Source organism: Chrysemys picta, chromosome 3, assembly GCF_011386835.1.
Source record: "Chrysemys picta bellii isolate R12L10 chromosome 3, ASM1138683v2, whole genome shotgun sequence".
NCBI lineage: Eukaryota > Metazoa > Chordata > Testudines > Emydidae > Chrysemys > Chrysemys picta.
In genome coordinates, this window is record NC_088793.1 from 133,074,954 (window position 1) to 133,092,748 (window position 17,795).

General features: G+C 53.4%; 1 protein-coding gene and 1 pseudogene across 3 annotated transcripts; both read left to right on the forward strand.

Moving 5' to 3' along the window:
- LOC135982419 (uncharacterized) overlaps nt 1–16,278 on the forward strand; it is a 38,484-nt pseudogene extending 22,206 nt beyond the window's left edge.
- Nucleotides 1,795–9,840, forward strand: LOC135982418 (RING finger protein 112-like). 3 transcript variants are annotated; one of them, XM_065589032.1, is made up of 5 exons: nt 1,795–1,918; nt 4,168–4,750; nt 8,733–8,789; nt 9,120–9,206; nt 9,326–9,840. In XM_065589032.1, exons 2-5 carry the CDS (start codon nt 4,502–4,504, stop codon nt 9,644–9,646), a joined length of 714 nt encoding a protein of 237 aa, XP_065445104.1. In that variant the 5' UTR covers nt 1,795–1,918; nt 4,168–4,501; the 3' UTR covers nt 9,647–9,840. The 3 variants fall into 3 exon arrangements, with proteins under 3 accessions (XP_065445104.1, XP_065445106.1, XP_065445105.1); XM_065589034.1 differs by having other exon boundaries at nt 9,710–9,838; XM_065589033.1 differs by lacking the exons at nt 8,733–8,789; nt 9,120–9,206; nt 9,326–9,840 and adding an exon at nt 5,062–5,421.
- Nucleotides 16,279–17,795: the final 1,517 nt, after the last annotated feature.

Sequence of the window (17,795 nt, forward strand, 5' to 3'; positions counted from 1 at the left end):
TGTATCATGGCCAATGGCAGTAAAAGCCCAAAGGAGATGCTCTCCTGGAACAGCCTTTGGTGACAGCAAGGTCCCCACTGAGAACTTCAGTGCGACTCTGCAGCTGTTACCCACCTGTCCCACCCCAGCATCAGCTGCAACTCAGTGCTTTTTGAGTGGCTTCATGCTGGCTGCATGCCTAGACAGCAGATAAAATCTGCTAAATCTTTTCTTTCCCAGAAAGAGCCATTCCCATGTTTCTTTTGATTTCCACCCGCGTCAGACAGGAAACAAACCCAATGCAGAGTGGAGGGTGTCACGGCCCTGATGCACTCTGAGAAAACCCAACAGCATTCACAGCTGGCTGTGTAACTTTTCATTGTCTGATCACTGCCTTTCTGCCTCCCAGCCTGAGATCCAAAGTGAAGATGTGGGGTGTTGAGAAGTGGCTTGCCATTAGTAGGGTTCAGAGTTAGCACCACATTGAGATGGACTGAGGCCAGCTCGCCTCCCCCTCTGATAGCTGTTGTGTGAGGCCCACTACAGACTCAGGCAGAAGTTAGTTTGTTCTGGAACAGCCTTCTAAGAGGAGCAGTGAGGGCAAAAAACCTAACTGGCTTCAAGACTGAGCTTGATAAGTTTATGGAGGGGATGGTAGGACGAGACTGCCTACCATACCATGGCATGTAGCCGATCTGTAACTGCTAGCAGCAAAAATCTCCAACAGGCGGTGATGGGACACTAGATGGGGAGGGCTCTGAGTTACTACAGAGAATTCTTTCTCAAGTGTCTGGCTGCTGGGTCTCCCCCACAAGCTCAAGGTCTAACTGATCACCATATTTGGGACTAGGAAGGAATTTCCCCCAGGTCAGATTGGCAGAGACCTGAGGGGAAGGGTCGCCTTCCTCTGCAGCACGCGGCACAAGTCACTTGCCGGTTTAAACTAGTGTCAATGGTGGATTCTCTGTAACTTGAAGTCCTTAAACCACGACTGGAGGACTTCAGTAACTCAGCCAGAGGTTCAGGGTCTATTACAGCAGTGGGTGGTGAGGTTCTGTGGCCTTCAATGTACAGGAGGTCAGACTAGATGACCTTCTGACCTTAATGTCTATGAGTCTTATTGAGTGGTTCACCCTTAATCTAAAGAACCAAAACCTGGGAAATACCAGACAGGAGACCATCAAACAGGAGTAAAAAGCCTCAGCAAAGAGCTCTAGGATACATAGCAGGGCTCATGTGGCAGTGAGTTCCAAAGACAAAAGGACCCATTCATAAGATCACGTTATCTGAAGAAGCCACCCCAGAGACAGCTGTATCTCAGCGCTGGGCGAGCCATCCCCATGTAGTGTTGCTGTGCTGCTGTTCCTCAGCTGTTCCACCCCAGAGGTGACTGCATCTCAGCCCCAGGTGACCATTACCCAGCAGTGGAAAGAGTTCAATATTTGCTAAGGGTTTTTGTTTTCAGTTCTAAGAAATGCCTCATTTCTGAGAAGAGGCAGTTGGGGATGTCATTTCTGGATGGAGAGGCAGTGGTAACATCCAGAAATTCACTAGGGGGTGTATCTCTGGCCAAGCTGTCCGGCCCCCCAAGTTGATCACAGTTCCTGGCACTTTCAGTGCCTTTTAAAGCACGTGCACTTCCAGCCCCTGCTGCTCCAAAGAGCCCGTGGGGGGATCTGGGGAATGAAGATTCTCTACACCCTCCATTCTCTGTCACTTGCTTTTCCAGCCTGGCCCCACCTCTCCGGGCCTCTCTGTGCTCCCCTCCCACACGCACTCTGCCTCCCACCCCCTCGCACTACAATGTGAGAGTAGGGCCGCCCCACCCACCTTCAAACTCCCGCCAGCTGGGCTGCTGGAAGGATAAGACACATGGAGTTACGCTTTTGTTTCTCAGACAAAATTTTGCCTGCACGGAGAGAAGCGGAGATTTGGCCGGGTAAGAGCAGGAGGCGGAGGGCGTGTGGAGCCCATCCCCCCCCAAGGAGCAGGATTGTCCCCCCCACTCTATCCCCCTCCCCCCTCCTGCACCAAGGGGCAGGATCGTCCCCTCTGCTCTATTCCCCCAGGTTGCAGGATTGTCCCCCGCAGTCTATTCCCCACCCATGGGACAGGATCGTCCCTGCTTGTTCCCCATGTTTCACCCTCCCTAACTGTGCTAGGGCATTGCCAAGTCACATGATAAGTCCTGGCTCTCTGTGGGGCAGAAATTCCCTGCAGCTGGGGGTTGGGGGGGTGGGACAGGGTCAGTTCGGACCTTGCCCTCTGTCCAGCAGAAAGATAGGCTCAGACAGCGGCTAATCTACCCCCAACGCTGGGTCTGGCTCATGGCGTGATTTGAAACACTGTCAAACTCTGACCAGTTCAACCAGCTAAAACCCGGGCAAACCCTTGGGCCTGTGGAATCCCCCAGAACAGTGGCTTGTCTTGCGTTAGCCGCGATCGCGACGTTTACAGGCACAAGCTAATCTATGGAAGGAGAGCCGGCCCCTCAGCTGTTCACCCCCCCCCCCCCCCCACACACACACACACAAAAACGAGGGGTTCTATATATTTGCTTGCCGGTCTTTGGAGCCGCTTTTCCAGTCCTTGCCACTGGAGGGAGAAGCTGGAAAAGGGGCTCCAAAGACCAGCAAGCAAATATATAGAACCCCTCTTTTTTAGGGGGCTGGCTCTTTCCGTGGGTTAATTTGTGCCTGTGATGCGCACTGCTTTGCCTTATCACAGCGCAGCAATCCCATGCCTCCAGCAGCTGGGGATTGCAGGAAAACCCCAACTGTCCTGTGAATCTGGCAACTTTTTGGTGGATGAAATCCTGATAGATTTCGTCCAAAGAGGGAGGGAAACAAAATTCCCATTTTCTATCTTGATGGGGGGAGGGGGGATCCACTTAGGATGAAAAAACGAATTGGGCCGGCCCTGGTGCTTGCTCAGGAGACATCACTGATGGTAGGACAGATAGAGCCGGTCCCCTTTGGGGCCCATCGGTGGCTGGGAGGGATCCCAGGGTGGGAAACTGGGGAGTCTCCAGCAGAAAAAGAGGAGACTTTGGTGCTCCAGGACTAGAGCCCAGCGTTAGGGGAGTGGGGTTGGGCCAGGGCATGTTCTATCCCGTTTCTGTGCCTCAGTTTCCCCCACCCAATGCCCAGGGCTCTGTGGGGGTGAGAGGGTGAATTTGCTCTCACGCCAGCTGGAGGAAAGCTCGGCCAGTCAGCACCCAGCTCACTGTATGATGGGAAGGAAGCTATTTCCTTGTTAGGCCCTGAGCGTGGCCTTTCCTAAGGCCGAGCTCGGTGCCTCCCGGACTCGGGCTCCAGGAGCCCCTGTGTCTCCCCAGCTGCCCTCGGCAGCGAGTCTGACTGAGATCAAACTCCTCTCAGAGGCTTGTGCCCCTGCCGGGCGTGGCACTGCCAGTGATTAACCCCTGGCACATGGCGTCTGCCAGGCCGTAGGCAGCAGAGAAAAGTCCAGTGTCACCAACAGCCCCAGCGCTAGGGTAGGCTGGGCACAAGCCAACAACACGTGCTGTGATACAGCCAAAGAGCGTGGGCCATGCTCCCAGCCTGGCGGAGGGGTGGGGGAGTGGGTGTCTCTCCAGCGACGCAGAGACGCTGACAGAGTGTAGGGGGCCACGGGGGATAATCAGCTGGACGTGAGCCCTCGTGCGACAGTGTGGCCAAAGGCGCTAAGGATGCCCAAACAGGGGAATCGCGCGTAGGAGCAGAGAGGTCAGTTTACCTCTAGATTTTGTGCTGGTGCGACCGCTGCTGGGGTCCTGTGTCCAGTTCCGGAGCAGTCCAAGAAGGATGTGAATATATTGGAGAGGGGGCAGAGGGGGGCCAAGCGAATGGTTAAAGGATTACAAAACGTGGCCTGGAGTGATAGACCCCAGGAGCTCAAGCTATTTAGCTTTGCAAAGAGAAGCTCCCACCTCCCAGGGTGACTTGCTCCAGTCTAGAAGCACCTACGCGGGGATCAAATATTTAATAATGGGCTCTTCAGGCTAGCAGAGAAAGCTCTAACGTGACCACATGGCTGGAAGTTGAAGCTGGACACATTCAGCCTGGAAAGAAGATATCCGTGTTTACCAGGGAGGGGAATTAACCATGGGAACAATGTACAAGGAGTGCGGTGGATTCTCCCTCGAGGTGGGATGTGTTTCTAAGAGATCTGCTCTCGTTCAAACAGGAATTAACTGGGGGCAGTTCTCTGGCCTGTTATCCAGGAGCTCAGCCTTGGTCCCTCCTGGCCTGGGAATCTACCAATCTCCGCCATGACTTCTTGGAATCCGTCTTCTCGCTCTGGTGCTGCCCGGTGGACAGGGACACAAAGTGGGCAGGTAAACTGAGTCACACAGCTTGTTCACAGAAATATTCCCATGTTCTCTCGCTCCTCCCCACACTCCTGCTGCCAGGAAGGGGCACACCTGGGCTAGAGATCAGCCATCCTCCAGCAGAGCCCTACTGCTCCGGGTGCCAGGTCCTGACCCAGTAGGTTCCCCCCACTCAGCGGGTCTAGAGAGATGTATCAACTCAGGGAGGACGTCACCTGCTCCATCTGCCTGGATGTCTTGGATGACCCCGTCTCCATCGAGTGCAGCCACAACTTCTGTCAGGGCTGCCTTGTGGCTCACTGGCACAGGGTCTCGGCCCAGGGCTACCAGTGCCCCGAGTGCCGGACTCCCTGCTCCAGGGACAGGATGACCCCAGACATGCGGCTGAGAGCCCTGGTGAAGAAAATCACAGAGCCCCTGCGGGAAGAGATGGAGCTGGTGAGACCAGACAGGCTGAATCAGGGGAAAGGGACGCATGCTCTCACAGGCCCCAGGGCGGGGACTGGCTGGATCAGGGGGTGGGGAATGGGACACGGGGCCTTTCCTCTCTAGGGGGCGCAACCTCTGATTTGGAGGGCAGGGGACTGGATGGCTCACGGGGGGTGGAAATGGCTCAAGAGGATCTGATCTGAGGGGCAGGGACTCGTTGGTTCAGGGGATGGGAATGGGGCACGGGGCTCTCATCCAGAAGCAGGGACTGGCTGGCTCTGGGATGGGGTCCGAGCTCTGACCCTGCTCTGTCCCTGCAGCAGGGGCCGGGGGCTCAGCCAGAGCCGGGGTGCCCGGTGCAGCTGGTTCGTCTGGATGACAAAGGCAGCCTGATCCTGTACGAGGAGGCCCTGAGCCTCTGCCTGGAGCAGGGTGGGGTGGGGGACGCCCCCGTCTGCCTGGTGTCCATCATCGGGGAGCAGTGCCGGGGAAAATCCTTCCTGATGAACTGCCTGCTGCGCCGGCTCCAGAGCCCGGTGAGTGGGGACAGGAGCCCCAGCTATGGCCCCATCGCCTGAACCAGAGACCCCACCCACCCCAGCCAGGGCCCTGCCTCTTGCAACACAAACCCCACCCACCTCGGCAAGGGCCCCCTCCCCCTCCACGACTGGCATGCCCCCTACAGCAAAGGTCCCCTCTCCCCAGGCAGGGCCCTCCCGCTGTACCAGGCCCAGGGCAGAGCAACTGAGGCCCCACCCTGCAGCCATGGCCCCTCCCCGTGCACCACAGGCCCCACCCTCTGGTCGTGGCCCCTCCCCCTGCACCACAGGCCCCACCCTTCAGTCATGGCCCCTCCCCCTGCAGCACAGGCCCCACCCTCCAGCCATGGCCCCTCCCCATGTACCACTGGTCCCATCCTCCAGCTGTAACCCCACCCCCAGACCCTTAGAACTCCACCTCCTCCCCCAGTGGCCCACCACCCTGCCCCCTGAGAATGCCAGACCCAATCCCTGTTCCCTTCTGACCTTGCCCTGGTCACCCCCTACAGGAGGCTGTGGATGTGTCATGGATGGGCCGAGAGGACGAGGCCCTGGGGGGGGTTGAGTGTCGCAATGGGACAGTGACCGTGACGAGGGGCGTGTGGATGTGGGACCAGCCCCTCTGGGTCCAAGCCCAGGGGAGGAGGGTGAGTGGGGCAGGGAAGCAGGCAGGGGAATGGGGGATGGGGCAGTAGGGGAGGGGAAAGAGAGTGGTGTGGGGGGGAGATTCTAAGGGGAGCAGGGGACTGGAGTAGTGGCGGGGGGAGGGGAATGGGGGAGTCTGTTGAGGGTAAAGTCATATTTCTGGTTCTTTATCATTACCTGGTGGCTATTTGTCATTAACCAATTAGCTCGGGTTCTCACTGCTGAGTGCTGGACCTGCTGGGGGGCTGGTGGAGAAGAGACTTTTGTGTCCCGGTTCACTCCCGTAAGTGATCTGAAATGCGCCTGCAGACTCAGGTTTCCGGGAGGGTCAGGTAGCCTTGTGGTAGCTTTGGTGACCCAGAGCTGAGGTGGGTGGAACCAGGGCTGACGAGGGGGGGGGGGAACCGGTACAAATTACCAGGACCTGGCGGTACGAAAGGGGGCCCGGGGCCCAGCGGTCCGGAAGGGGGTCTGGAGCCCAGCTTCCCCCCCCTTTCGTCGGCCCTGTTTAGCCGGTCCGCCCTTGCTGGGGGGCCCAAACCCGCTCTCGGTGGCCCTGGCACCGTGCCACCATGGAGCAAGGGGTAGCCCAGATACAGGTGCCCCCAGAAATCAGCATTTCTCACAGAACGTGCCCTGCCAGAATGTCGTGCTCAGCCAAGCCAGGGCCAGCAGAGTTAAGGGAAATGCCCGCCCAACCGTACCTCGGCCTTCTTGGGCTGGTGCTCCAATATACATGTGGCACCCAGCCCTGCTCTCTGCCTGTGCCCCATATGGGGCAGGAGCCACCTGCACATGCCCTGCACCCAGACACTGAGTCTGGATGGGCAGGAGCCAGCCCTGGGCACCCTGCATCGCTCTGCGTTAGTTAAGGGTTTGTGATGGGAAAAATGTTCCATTGGAATCTTCCCAACCAGCCCTAACCCTAAACCTATGTCCCATCCCCCAGCCCCACCTCTGTGTGTGCTTCATTCCCCCTCCCCGCATGCCAGGGGTCTATGTGCCCCCCATTCTCCCTGCTCAGCACCCAGAAGTCCCTGCTACCTTCCTTCCCCAGAGTGATTGGCTCATTGGCTGCTGATGCTACTCACCAGATCTAAATGGAAGTTGGGCTTTCCCGTTTTCCAATTTCCCCCGCCCCCAAGTCAGTAGCGTTCTTTCAACTGTTGCCCAGCGTGTCCCCTGAAATTTGGGAATTGATCAGATGTGGTCTCAAAAAGTGATCATGATACAGACAGACAAAGAAAAATGCCATCCGGTTGTCTTTTAGGCCTTTTACTTCACTTAGCCAATTAACTAACTTGTATAATTGGTTATTTTATATTCATTAATAGCTGCCAGTTATTGATTATTTGTGAGTCACTACTGGCTATTAGCTGTTTGTTATTTCGTACCCACCATTAGTTGTCAGTTGATTTCATAGTGACCATGTGGGGAGATGGAAAATAAAAGTTTTGTTGAAAAATGGAAAGCTGACAAAATCAGAATGTTTTCATGCCAATTTCCACTTTCAAAGAACAGCCAAATGTTAGCATTTCTTGGGTTTCTCTCTGCACGTTTTTGGGTTCCACTCATTGTTTCTCAGGTTTCGATCTATGATTTTCAGCCTTTGGTTTTCAGTTCTCGTTCATTGTGTTTTGGTCCATGCTTGTCAGTTTTGTGGCTTTAGTTATCACCACTCCCATTTCATTTATTGGGTTTCATTCTTTGATTGTCAGATTTTGATCTCACTAGTTTGAGGGGAGCGGTTCATTATTGGTTTTCTGCTTTTTGTTTATTGGTTACAAGATTTCAGTGTTTGTTTACAGAGCTTCATTTATTAGTGTCTCTCTACTGATTACCGACTTTTAATTTTTCTTTATATATTTGGAGTGTTTAAACTTTTTTTTCATTTCTGCTGTTCACTTATTGCTTCTTTATACTATTGGTTTCTGTCTTTGACTATTCATTTTCTAACTTTGACTTGGTTTTGTGACCTTGATCTGGTTTTCATACTTCAATTATTGGTTTTCTGTTTTGGCTATTTGTTTTCTAATTTTCATTACTACTTTTCTGGCTTTGATGATTGGACTTCTGCATTCAGTTATTGCTTTTCTGATATTGATTACTGGTTTTCTGTCTTTCACTTTGGGGTACAGTATTTTGACTTTGATATCTGGTTTTCTGACTTGCATTGCTGGTTTTGACTCTTTGACTACTGGTTTTCTTATTTCAAATACTTATTTTTTATTGTTGGCTTTCAAACGTTAATTCCCGATAACTTGCTTTGATTACTGTTTTTCTGACTTTGATAAATGCTGGTTTTCTATTTTTGACCATTGGTTTTCTGGCATTAATTATTAGTGTGTTGATTTTGTTAAGTGATTGTGTGATTTATTTCACTGCTTTTCTGGTTTCAATCATTGGTTTTCTGATTCCAATGACTAGTTTTCTTCTTTTCATTATTTCTTTTTGGTCTCCAATTGTTGGCTTGATGAGTTTGATTTTTGGCTTTCTGTGTCTTCTGTGACTGCTTTTCTAGAACCAACTATTGGGTTTTCTGAATTCAGTTATTGCTTTTATATCTTTGATTACTGGTGTTGAGTTATTGTTGTTTGAAATTATGTTTTCTCTCTTCATTTTGTCAATTTTTCTCTCTTCAATGATCAGTTTCCACTGAATGTTGTCTGGGATCCCTTTAGTTTCAGTGGCATTTATTTTGCATTGCCAATCTTGATTGGTCACATGTGCGGGGATGGTTTGTTCAAGATGGGAAAATGTTGCCCTCTCTCTCTCTCTCTCTCTCTCTCTCTCTTTCTGCATCTCAGATGTTCATTCAGGTTGCGAAGGAGGTTGGAGGGACCTGCAATCTGGCCCCAATCCAGGTAGGTCCTTGTTTCCCATCACCCCCCATATGAGGATATAATGCTTGTTCCACCCCCCACCAGTCCTGTTATCCCACCTGATTCTTACTATTCCTATTTACTGTCTCTATTGCCAGAGCACCTCAGAGCCCCCGTCCTAGACCCGGACCCCATTGTGCCAGATGCTGGACAAACCCCAAAGAAACAGCCAGTCCATTGTTCTCCCTCCACGCCCACGTCATGCCCAGGGTCTCAGTGTCCGTGGCTGGGTTGGACAACAGCCTCCAGCTCTGGTCTCCTCTCTGTGCTCCCAGCCCCAGTGTGAGCCTTCTCCTGTGCTCTCTGTTGCAGCGCCTGGACCTGTTGGTGCGAGATTGGCAGCTCTCTGGAGCCTACGGCGCGGACGCGGGGCAGGAGTATCTTGGAGAAATCACACAGGTAATGATCAGATACCACGTGTGTTCATGGAAACAGCAAACTTTGGGGCGGAGCTGAACGTTTCCACAGCGGGTCTGATTCCCTGCTGACGGCCACAAATGTTGCTTTGACTCCGGCAGGACCTGGAGGTCTCTGCTGAGCAGCCCCTGGTGTTGGAAGCCCTGAGCTCTGTGTGGGAGGGGAGAGGGACATGGGGGGGGTCACTGCTGGGGTCCTGGTCTGCTAGGGGAACGCTGCTGGTGTCCCCCTTTTGGGTCTTCATGGGTCCCCTGGCACCACCCAGTGGAGACTGCTGTCTCCCCACTGCAGCCTCTCCTTGCCCCCTCATGCCTCTCCCCCATTTTCCCCCAGGCAGTGGGGTGGGGGGCGTTAAGCAGCTGTTGCCCAGAGATGGAATCTCATTTCCTGTGGCACAAACTAGCCCACCCAATCGCATTTAACGTGTGTCCTACCCTGGACACCTGGATCCCTCCCGGATGCCTGGGTCCTTTTCCCCTCTGCAGACATAGACGAGGATTTCCGGCAGTGCCTGTGTGAGTACGTCACCAGTGTGGTGCACTCAGCAGGGACACACGTCCGGACGGACCGAGCCGGGCAGGTGCTGACGGGGGCTCAGCTGGCTGCCAGGATCAAGGTGGGAGAGTGGGGGCTGTTAAAGGGGGGGGGCTGGATGGGAGACAGCAAAATGGGCCGCAAGGCGGGGACAGGGATTCAATACGGGGTGCCATTCTGCAGGGAGCGGGGCAGGGTGCTCAGTAGGGGGCGCTGGGCTGCAGGGAGCGGGAAGGGGCTCAGCGGGGGCAAAGGGGCTGTGCTGTCCCTGATCCCAGTTCCCCGGGCGTTATTCCCTGCAGGCGTCTCCCGATATTGGAAGACCCAACGCTACGACTTCGCCTCACCCAGAAGGTACTAGGTCACCCCTCCCTCCGCCTCTCTCTTTCAAGCCTGCATTTGGGGTGGGGGCTGGTTCTATTGACCCCAACCCCAGGTCCTCCTGACATTGGCCAATCACACTAGCCCAGAAGGGGGCACCACAACAGCTCCACCAAATGTCCTGATCGAGGACTCCTAGCACCCAAGAGATAAGGGGACCTGCAGGAAGCCCTGCCAGAGAACCAGCCCCTCCACTGGGGTGGCAGCAACGTGGTCATGGCTGTGGGGTCGAGGTGCTGCCCTCTGGCTCTATTGAAATGTGGGGTGTTGGGGACCAGTTCGGAGGTGATAGCGAGGAGCAGGTCCTGTACGAATGTGGGGAAGGTGGTGACTGTGGGGGGGCTCCCAGTTCAGAGATGGGCCCATCCCATCCGCACCCCCAACCCCGTTCCCTCTCCCCACACAGATGGCTGAGGCGTTTGCAGTGATGAGACAGGAGTTAAACAGGAGAGCAGTAGAAGCCACCAGGAGGGAATATGACCAATTTGTGCAGGAGCTGGTGAGTGCAGAGGGGCTGCGGATTGGGAGTGAGGGGCACCAGCATACCTGGGGGGAGGCAAGGCTGAGGTAGCAGGGGGCTGCGGATCGGGAGTGAGGGGGCTGCGGGTGTGTGAGGAGGCGGCGCCCCCTGTGGCTGGGTAATGCTAGTGCTCGTCCCTAATGGCCGATCACTCCCCCATCCCGGCAGGACCGTGACCACCAGAGCATGAGCAGCTGCCTGAGGGTGAAGCCCCTGGAGATGCAGCGACGCCTGGAGGGGAAACGCCAGGAGCTGCTGGAGCGCTGCCGGGGGGGAGCTGTGGGGCGAGGACCCCCAGAAACAGGCGGCCCTGGAGGAGCTGAAGAAGGAGCTGGACAAGCAGATGGCAGAGTTCCTGCCGCGATATGAACAGCGCTTTAAAGTGAAGAAGGCCGAGTGGTTGGGCCTGTACATTGGGCGGGGGTGACGGGGGGGTTCTGGCAGTGGTGGGTGCGGGTATCGGAGTAGGCATCAGGGCGGGTGCAGCTCTAGTGGGGCTGGAGGAAGCAGTGGCCATTGGGATTGGGGCCGGGGTCTTTGGCCTGACTGGTGGGGTTGGGCACTGGGCGTGGGCCTGGTTTGGACAGAAGATGGCCCAGAACAAGACAGGCACCAACACCCCAGGTCAGGGGAATGAGTGGGAGAGGAGGGCAGGATGTTCAGATTAGGAGCCCCTGCTGCGGGGGGCAGATAGTGGGAAGAAACCATCACACCTCACTCGGGTAAAGGTCTGTCCCAGCCCTCAGCACTGGGAACCTCTGTATGCAGGGGATAGATAGGTAGATAGATTGATAGATGGGGCGTGTGGGAATAGATAGATAGATAGATGGGGTGGATGGGGATAGATAGATAGATAGTGTTGGAGAATAACAGAGTTCTCACTTTTTGTTTGGGTACAGCAAATCAGATACTTTATTTTCTCTAACAATTGCGTAGAGGGAGAGAGCTAAACAGGTCTCTCTACAGGTAGTCTACATACAATATTTTCTACACATTATCTACACAAGGTCGCAACAACTTCTCACACAGTTCTTTCCCACTCGCCTCACACAATCCTCGCGTCTACAAATCTCGCGTTATTAGGGTTACAGTTAGCCTGACTCTTGCTAACAAACTGTCATGCATTGCAATCCCCTTCCTGTCATTTTTTTCTCTGCTTTCACAACCCCCCTTTTGTACTACTAGTACAACAAATATTTTTAAATTTTTATTTGCATTAAGTTTTGGAATTTAGATTTTACATTGGATGCTTTAATCTTAGGGGTTTTGATTGGATGTAATGATAATGCATGATGAGTATGGACATGAAAGGTATTATTATTATTATGTTTTCTACAATAATAATAACATACTTTTACACTAGCTAACAACAATACAAGCAATAACATTTTTATAGCGATAATATGATGGGGTTGTTGTACATTTTTAGTTATAAGACATAATACATTATATTTAGTACATAAGGTGGACATTTTATAAACTGTATGAAAGACATATGTTTTAACTTGATATATATTTTGAAGCATGTGAATTTGCTTTTGTACTTTAGAGATTTTTTGAACCTTTGGTAACAGTGAAAGCAAATTTTGAAATTGATTTGGTATTAAACTAGTTTAATTAAAGGGTATTTGGAACTTAAGGGCTATTTGCAAAACTTTATTTGCAGGCCAGTAGATAATATGATTGCTGCAGTGGTAGTGAGATTAAAATGTATGTCGTGCAATGTGGCGGCATTAATATACACACAGCTATTATTAGCTTGGAAAAGTAAATGTTTTGTTAGGGTAGTTTTTTGTTTTTTATTTTTTTAGCAAACGTAATTATGAACAGTGACAACAACAAGTTTATTTAAATTGAAGGTACCTTCTAGTGGGCATTGTTTAGATGGATTTGCACGCGTGTAAAGATTTCAATTCTCTAAATACCTGCAGGTTTTCGGACCATAATGTACGTACATGAAATAAGCGGGGGTACCCTTAGCGGGTGAGAGGGAATGCTTAGACTGTTCCCCACCCATTTTTTAATAACACACACAGGGAGGATGCCCTGTCCGCGCTAGCGGCTCAGAAACTAAGGATCTCTCCCTACAGGATACTCACACAGGAGAGGCTAACGAGGATGGCCACGACCCTCCTACACCTCCCTTCAGCAAAGAGCGTCGGCTAGTCTCAGAGAGACGGCGCCGCTCATTCTCTTTGCATCCAGCGAGATGATCAGACTGTCAGTGGCTCACACAGAGAGGAAAGGGGAGGAAAGATGGGTTCACACACTCCTAGACCCACGTAGCTTCCTTGCCGGACGATGCCAGGGCGAGTCAGCCCACCGCGGGTCAGATCTCCTAAAAGATCCTCTAGTTACCGGGCTTGCGTTAGAGTAGTTCTGGTCACGAGCCAAAAGACTTCGCAGAGTACTCTGGGAGTCTTCTGGTAACTCTCAATTTGCACTGGTGTGTGTACAGAAACACACACACACACACACACACCCAAGGCCTCTATTTCCAAATACCACGATGCATCTGTACCTTATGTCCAGACTCAATACACTATGAGGTGGTAACAACCCCTCTTGAGGCGGTAAAAACCCCTCAGCACCAATGCATATCTATGCATTTTTTATATGCATATGGGGGCGGCCAAACTAACAGGTCCCCAGAACCACATACAACTACCTTATTGGGGGCGGCAAAACAATTCCCCAGAACCGCTCCGCATCAGATCTTGCTGCACAGTCAATAATTTCGGATGGCGTGAGCCCAACAGGGACAGACGGCTCCACGGACAGTCCTTCCTTGACACGCTAATAGAGATTTTAAAAGGTCTCTTACCTCTATTGTGGCGCCGTGGGGTTCGAAGGGGAACGATCCGTAGCAGCTGCCGGTACCTCTGCGGGCGTTGCCATCCCGGACGAGCCCCCAAATTGTCGGAGAATAACAGAGTTCTCACTTTTTGTTTGGGTACAGCAAGTCAGATACTTTATTTTCTCTAACAATTGCATAGAGGGAAAGAGCTAAACAGGTCTCTCTACAGGTAAACAATTACAGCAAACCTTTATACCTTTCATTACAAACAATAATAAGCAACAGCTGCATTTTGTTTATACATAGGCCATTTTAATATCTTATTTTTCTCACTTGTTTTAACTCTAGTCTACATACAATATTTTCTACACATTATCTACACAAGGTCGCAACAACTTCTCACACAGTTCTTTCCCACTCACCTCACACAATCCTCGCGTCTACAAATCTCGCGTTATTAAAGTTACAGTTAGCCTAACTCTTGCTAACAAACTGTCATGCATTGCAATCCCCTTCCTGTCAGTTCTTTCTCTGCTTCCACAATAGATAAGAAGGTTGTGTGGAGATAGATAGATAGATAGATAGATAGATAGATAGATAGATAGATAGATAGATAGGGTGTATGGGAATAGATTAGATAGATGAGGAGGTGGATGGGGGTAGATAGATAGATGAGAAGGTTGTGTGGGGATAGATAGATAGAGGGTGTGTGTGGGGATAGATAGATAGATTAGATAGAGGTGGTGTATTGGGAAGAATGGGGAGAAGGTGAATGTCCAAAAGGACACATAGGTTGATTGATTTACAGCGGGGTCACCGAGATCAGAATCCAGCCCTGACCCCATCGACGTCAGTCAATAAATAACCCGGTCCTGGCTCCTGCACCCCGAGCTACCCCCTGCATCACTCAGTGACAAATTTAATTGGTTTTCATTTTCAACAAGTAGGAGAAAAATTGATTTTCATATTTTGTGTTTGTTTTAAAGATTTTTCTCCTCCCCTGATACAGTCCGTATGTGTAGAGGGGACAATTTTGGGTGATTCCCCTCATTTCCCCACTGATTTGAAAACAATACAAAGGGGTTAGGGAGGTCTGAAAGCCCAAATCCCAGTCCGACAGTTTTCAGTTCATTCTCACCCCAGGTCCACCCGCCATTGGCCAATTGCACTAGGGGCCCAGGAGGGGGCACCACAAAGGGGGCACCAGTGGGGGGGGGGTGACAGCAGCAAGCAGGGTCCTGGAGGAATTAGGAGAAGGTGGTGAGTGGGGGAAGGGGGGCTCTCAGTTCAGAGGGGATCCCATCCCCACCCCTACCCTTTTCCCTCTCCCACCACAGATGGCGGAGATGGCAGAGATGAGAGCGAAGGCAAACAGAGGAGCAGTAGAAGCTGCCAGGAGGGAATATGGACTATTTGTGAAGCAGCTGGTGAGTGCAGAGCGGCTGCGGGTCGGGAGTGAGGGGCACCGACAGGACTGACGGGGGGCAGGGCTGGGCTAGCAAGGGGCTGTAGGTTGGAGTTGAGGGGGCTACAGGTGTGTGAGGCAGAAGTTCCACCTGTGGCTGGGTAATGCTAGTTCCCGTCCCTCATGGACGATCTCGCCCCTCTCCCGGCAGGACCGTGGCCACCAGAGCATGAGCAGCTGCCTGAGGGTGAAGCCCCTGGAGATGAAGCGACGCCAGGAGGGGAAACTCCAGGAGCTGCTGAAACGCTGCTGGGGGAAGCTGTGGGGCGAGGACCCCCAGAAACAGGCGGCCCTGGAGGAGCTGAAGCAGGAGCAGGACAAGCAGATGGACCAGTTCCTGTCGGCCTACGGGCAGCGCTTTAAAGTGAAGAAGGCCGAGTGGTTGGGCCTGTACATTGGGGCATCGCCAGCTGCCAGCGCGCTCTGGGTATGGGCTCGCCCCCACTGGCCCGTGCACCTGCCAATCAGCAAACGGCTCCGGCCCATTGGCTGCCCCTTCAGGAGGTGGGACGGGGGAAGCAAGGGATTCTGGGACTTGTAGTTTTATGTACCCACTGGAGGAGAAGGGGGAGCTATGGCGCTTATGTGGGGGGGGGTCTAGTGGTTGGATTAGAGCCCTGGGGTAGCAGGGGGCTCCGGGGGCTATTTAAAGTGCCGGGGCTCCAGCTACCTCTGCTGCCTCGGTCCTCTAAATAGCCACGAGAGCCCCACAGCTTCCCCAGGGCTCCGGCAGCTATTTAAAGGGCCACGGTGGTAGAAGCAGGGGGGCCCCTGCCCTACCTGCAGCCAGCCCCTGCTGCACCCCATGCCCTGCCTCCAGCCCCGCACCCCCTGCCCCCACCAGCCCGTCTCTAGCCAGCCCCTGCCTGCAGCCAGCCCCGCACCCCCTGCCTGCAGCCAGCTCCTGCTGCACCCCCTGCCCGCACCAGCCCCGCACCCCCTGCCCTGCCTGCAGCCAGCCCCTGTCTCCAGCCAGCCCCTGCTGCACCCCCTGCCTGCAGCCAGCCCCTGCTGCATCCCCTGCCCGCACCAGTCCCGCACCCCCTGCCCTGCCCCCAGCCCCGCACTCCCTGCCCCCACCAGCCCGTCTCTAGCCAACCCCTGCCTGCAGCCAGCCCCGCACCCCCTGCCTGCAGCCAGCCCCTGCTGCATCCCCTGCCCTGCCTCCAGCCCCGCTCCCCCTGCCCCCACCAGCCCGTCTCCAGCCAGCCCTTGCCTGCAGCCAGCCCCGCACCCCATGCCTGCAGCCAGCCCCTGCTGCACCCCCTGCCCTGCCTCCAGCCCTGCACCCCGTCTGCAGCCAGCCCCTGTCTCCAGCCAGCCCCGCACCCCCTGCCTGCAGCCAGCCCCTGCTGCACCCCCTGCCCGCACCAGCCCCGCACCCCCTGCCCTGCCCGCAGCCAGCCCCACACCCCTTGCCCTGCCTCCAGGCAGACCCTACCTCCAGTCAGCCCCTGCCCTGCCTCCAGCTAGCAATGTATGTAATATACAATTTTAAATTTTATTTATATAGTTATGGAAAGTAAATAATACATGGAAGAAATAAAAGGGCGTTTTTTACGTGGTTTTTTTTTTTAGTCATCCCTGTCGGGGCCCCGCCTAAAATGTTCAAATTGGGCCCCGCACTTCCTAAAGCCAGCCCTGCAGAGCATGTTGGGCATAAGCTAGAGGATGGGCACTACTGTTGCAGCTCTATGACTGCTGCCATCACCAGCCCGAGTGTGGAAAGGGCAGTTGAGGGACCTAATCCTCCTCTGTACCTCTGGGCCATCTTTCACTGTGACCGAGGAGCAGCAGCTGTGCCATATGGCCCCAGGAGCAGGGAGGAGCAGGGGAGGTATTTGGGTTGTTTTTTCTTGTCCCCATCAGACATGACCCGAGTTGGGGCCGGGGGACAGGTCTGTCTGAGCAATAATCCCCACTTCTGCATGGGAGATGAAGGGGTTCAGGAAGGGCTAGCTCCAAGAAACCCCCTGGTCAGAAGGAGCCCAGGAATATTGGGTACAGTAACTCCTTACTTAACGTTGTCCCGGTTAACATTGTTTCATTGTCACGTTGCTGATCTATTGGCGAACATACTCATTTAAAGTTGTGCAATGTTTGCTTATAACGTTATTTGGCAATGGGGGCTTGGAACCAGGGTGGGCCGGCAGCCCCCTCAACCCTCCCCCCCAGCACCTCCCGCCCACCAGCGGCCCCACAGGTCAGCAACTCCTCCCTCCCCACGCCTCCTGCCCGCAGCAATCAGCTGATTCATGGCGTTCAGGACACTCTGGAAGGGAATGGGGGGGGAGTGAGGATGTGGTGCGCTTGGGTGGAGGAGGGGCAGGAAGAGGCGGGGTGGGGTTGGGGCCTTGGGGGAAGGGGTGAAGTGGAGAGCAGGCCTGGGGCAGAGCCAGGGGTTGAGCACCCCCCAGCACTTTGGAAAGAACAGCAAGAGGAGCAGCTGGACGATCCACCCTCTTTCACCCTCTAACTCCACCACCTCAACCAAGCTTCACAATCATCATTGCTGAGTACATTATTAAATTGTTTGTTTAAAATTGTTTAAAACTTATACTGTATATGTATATAATGTCTTTTGTCTGGCGGAAAAAAATTCCCCAGAACCTAGCCCCCCTCCCTCCATTTACATTAATTCTTTAGGGAAACTGGATTTGCTTAACATCGTTTCGCTTAAAGTCACGTTTTTCAAGAACATAACTACAACATTAAGTGAGGAGTTACTGTATTTTGCTTTCAGTAAGTAAAAATGCCTTTTCCTTTTTGGAAGGGGAAGGTGGTAGTGGTAGGGGACTTAGAAAAACTCCCAAAAGCTCTGTCAGAAGCAGAGGCTCTTGGTCCACTGCCCACATGTGTGGTGATAGAAAATTC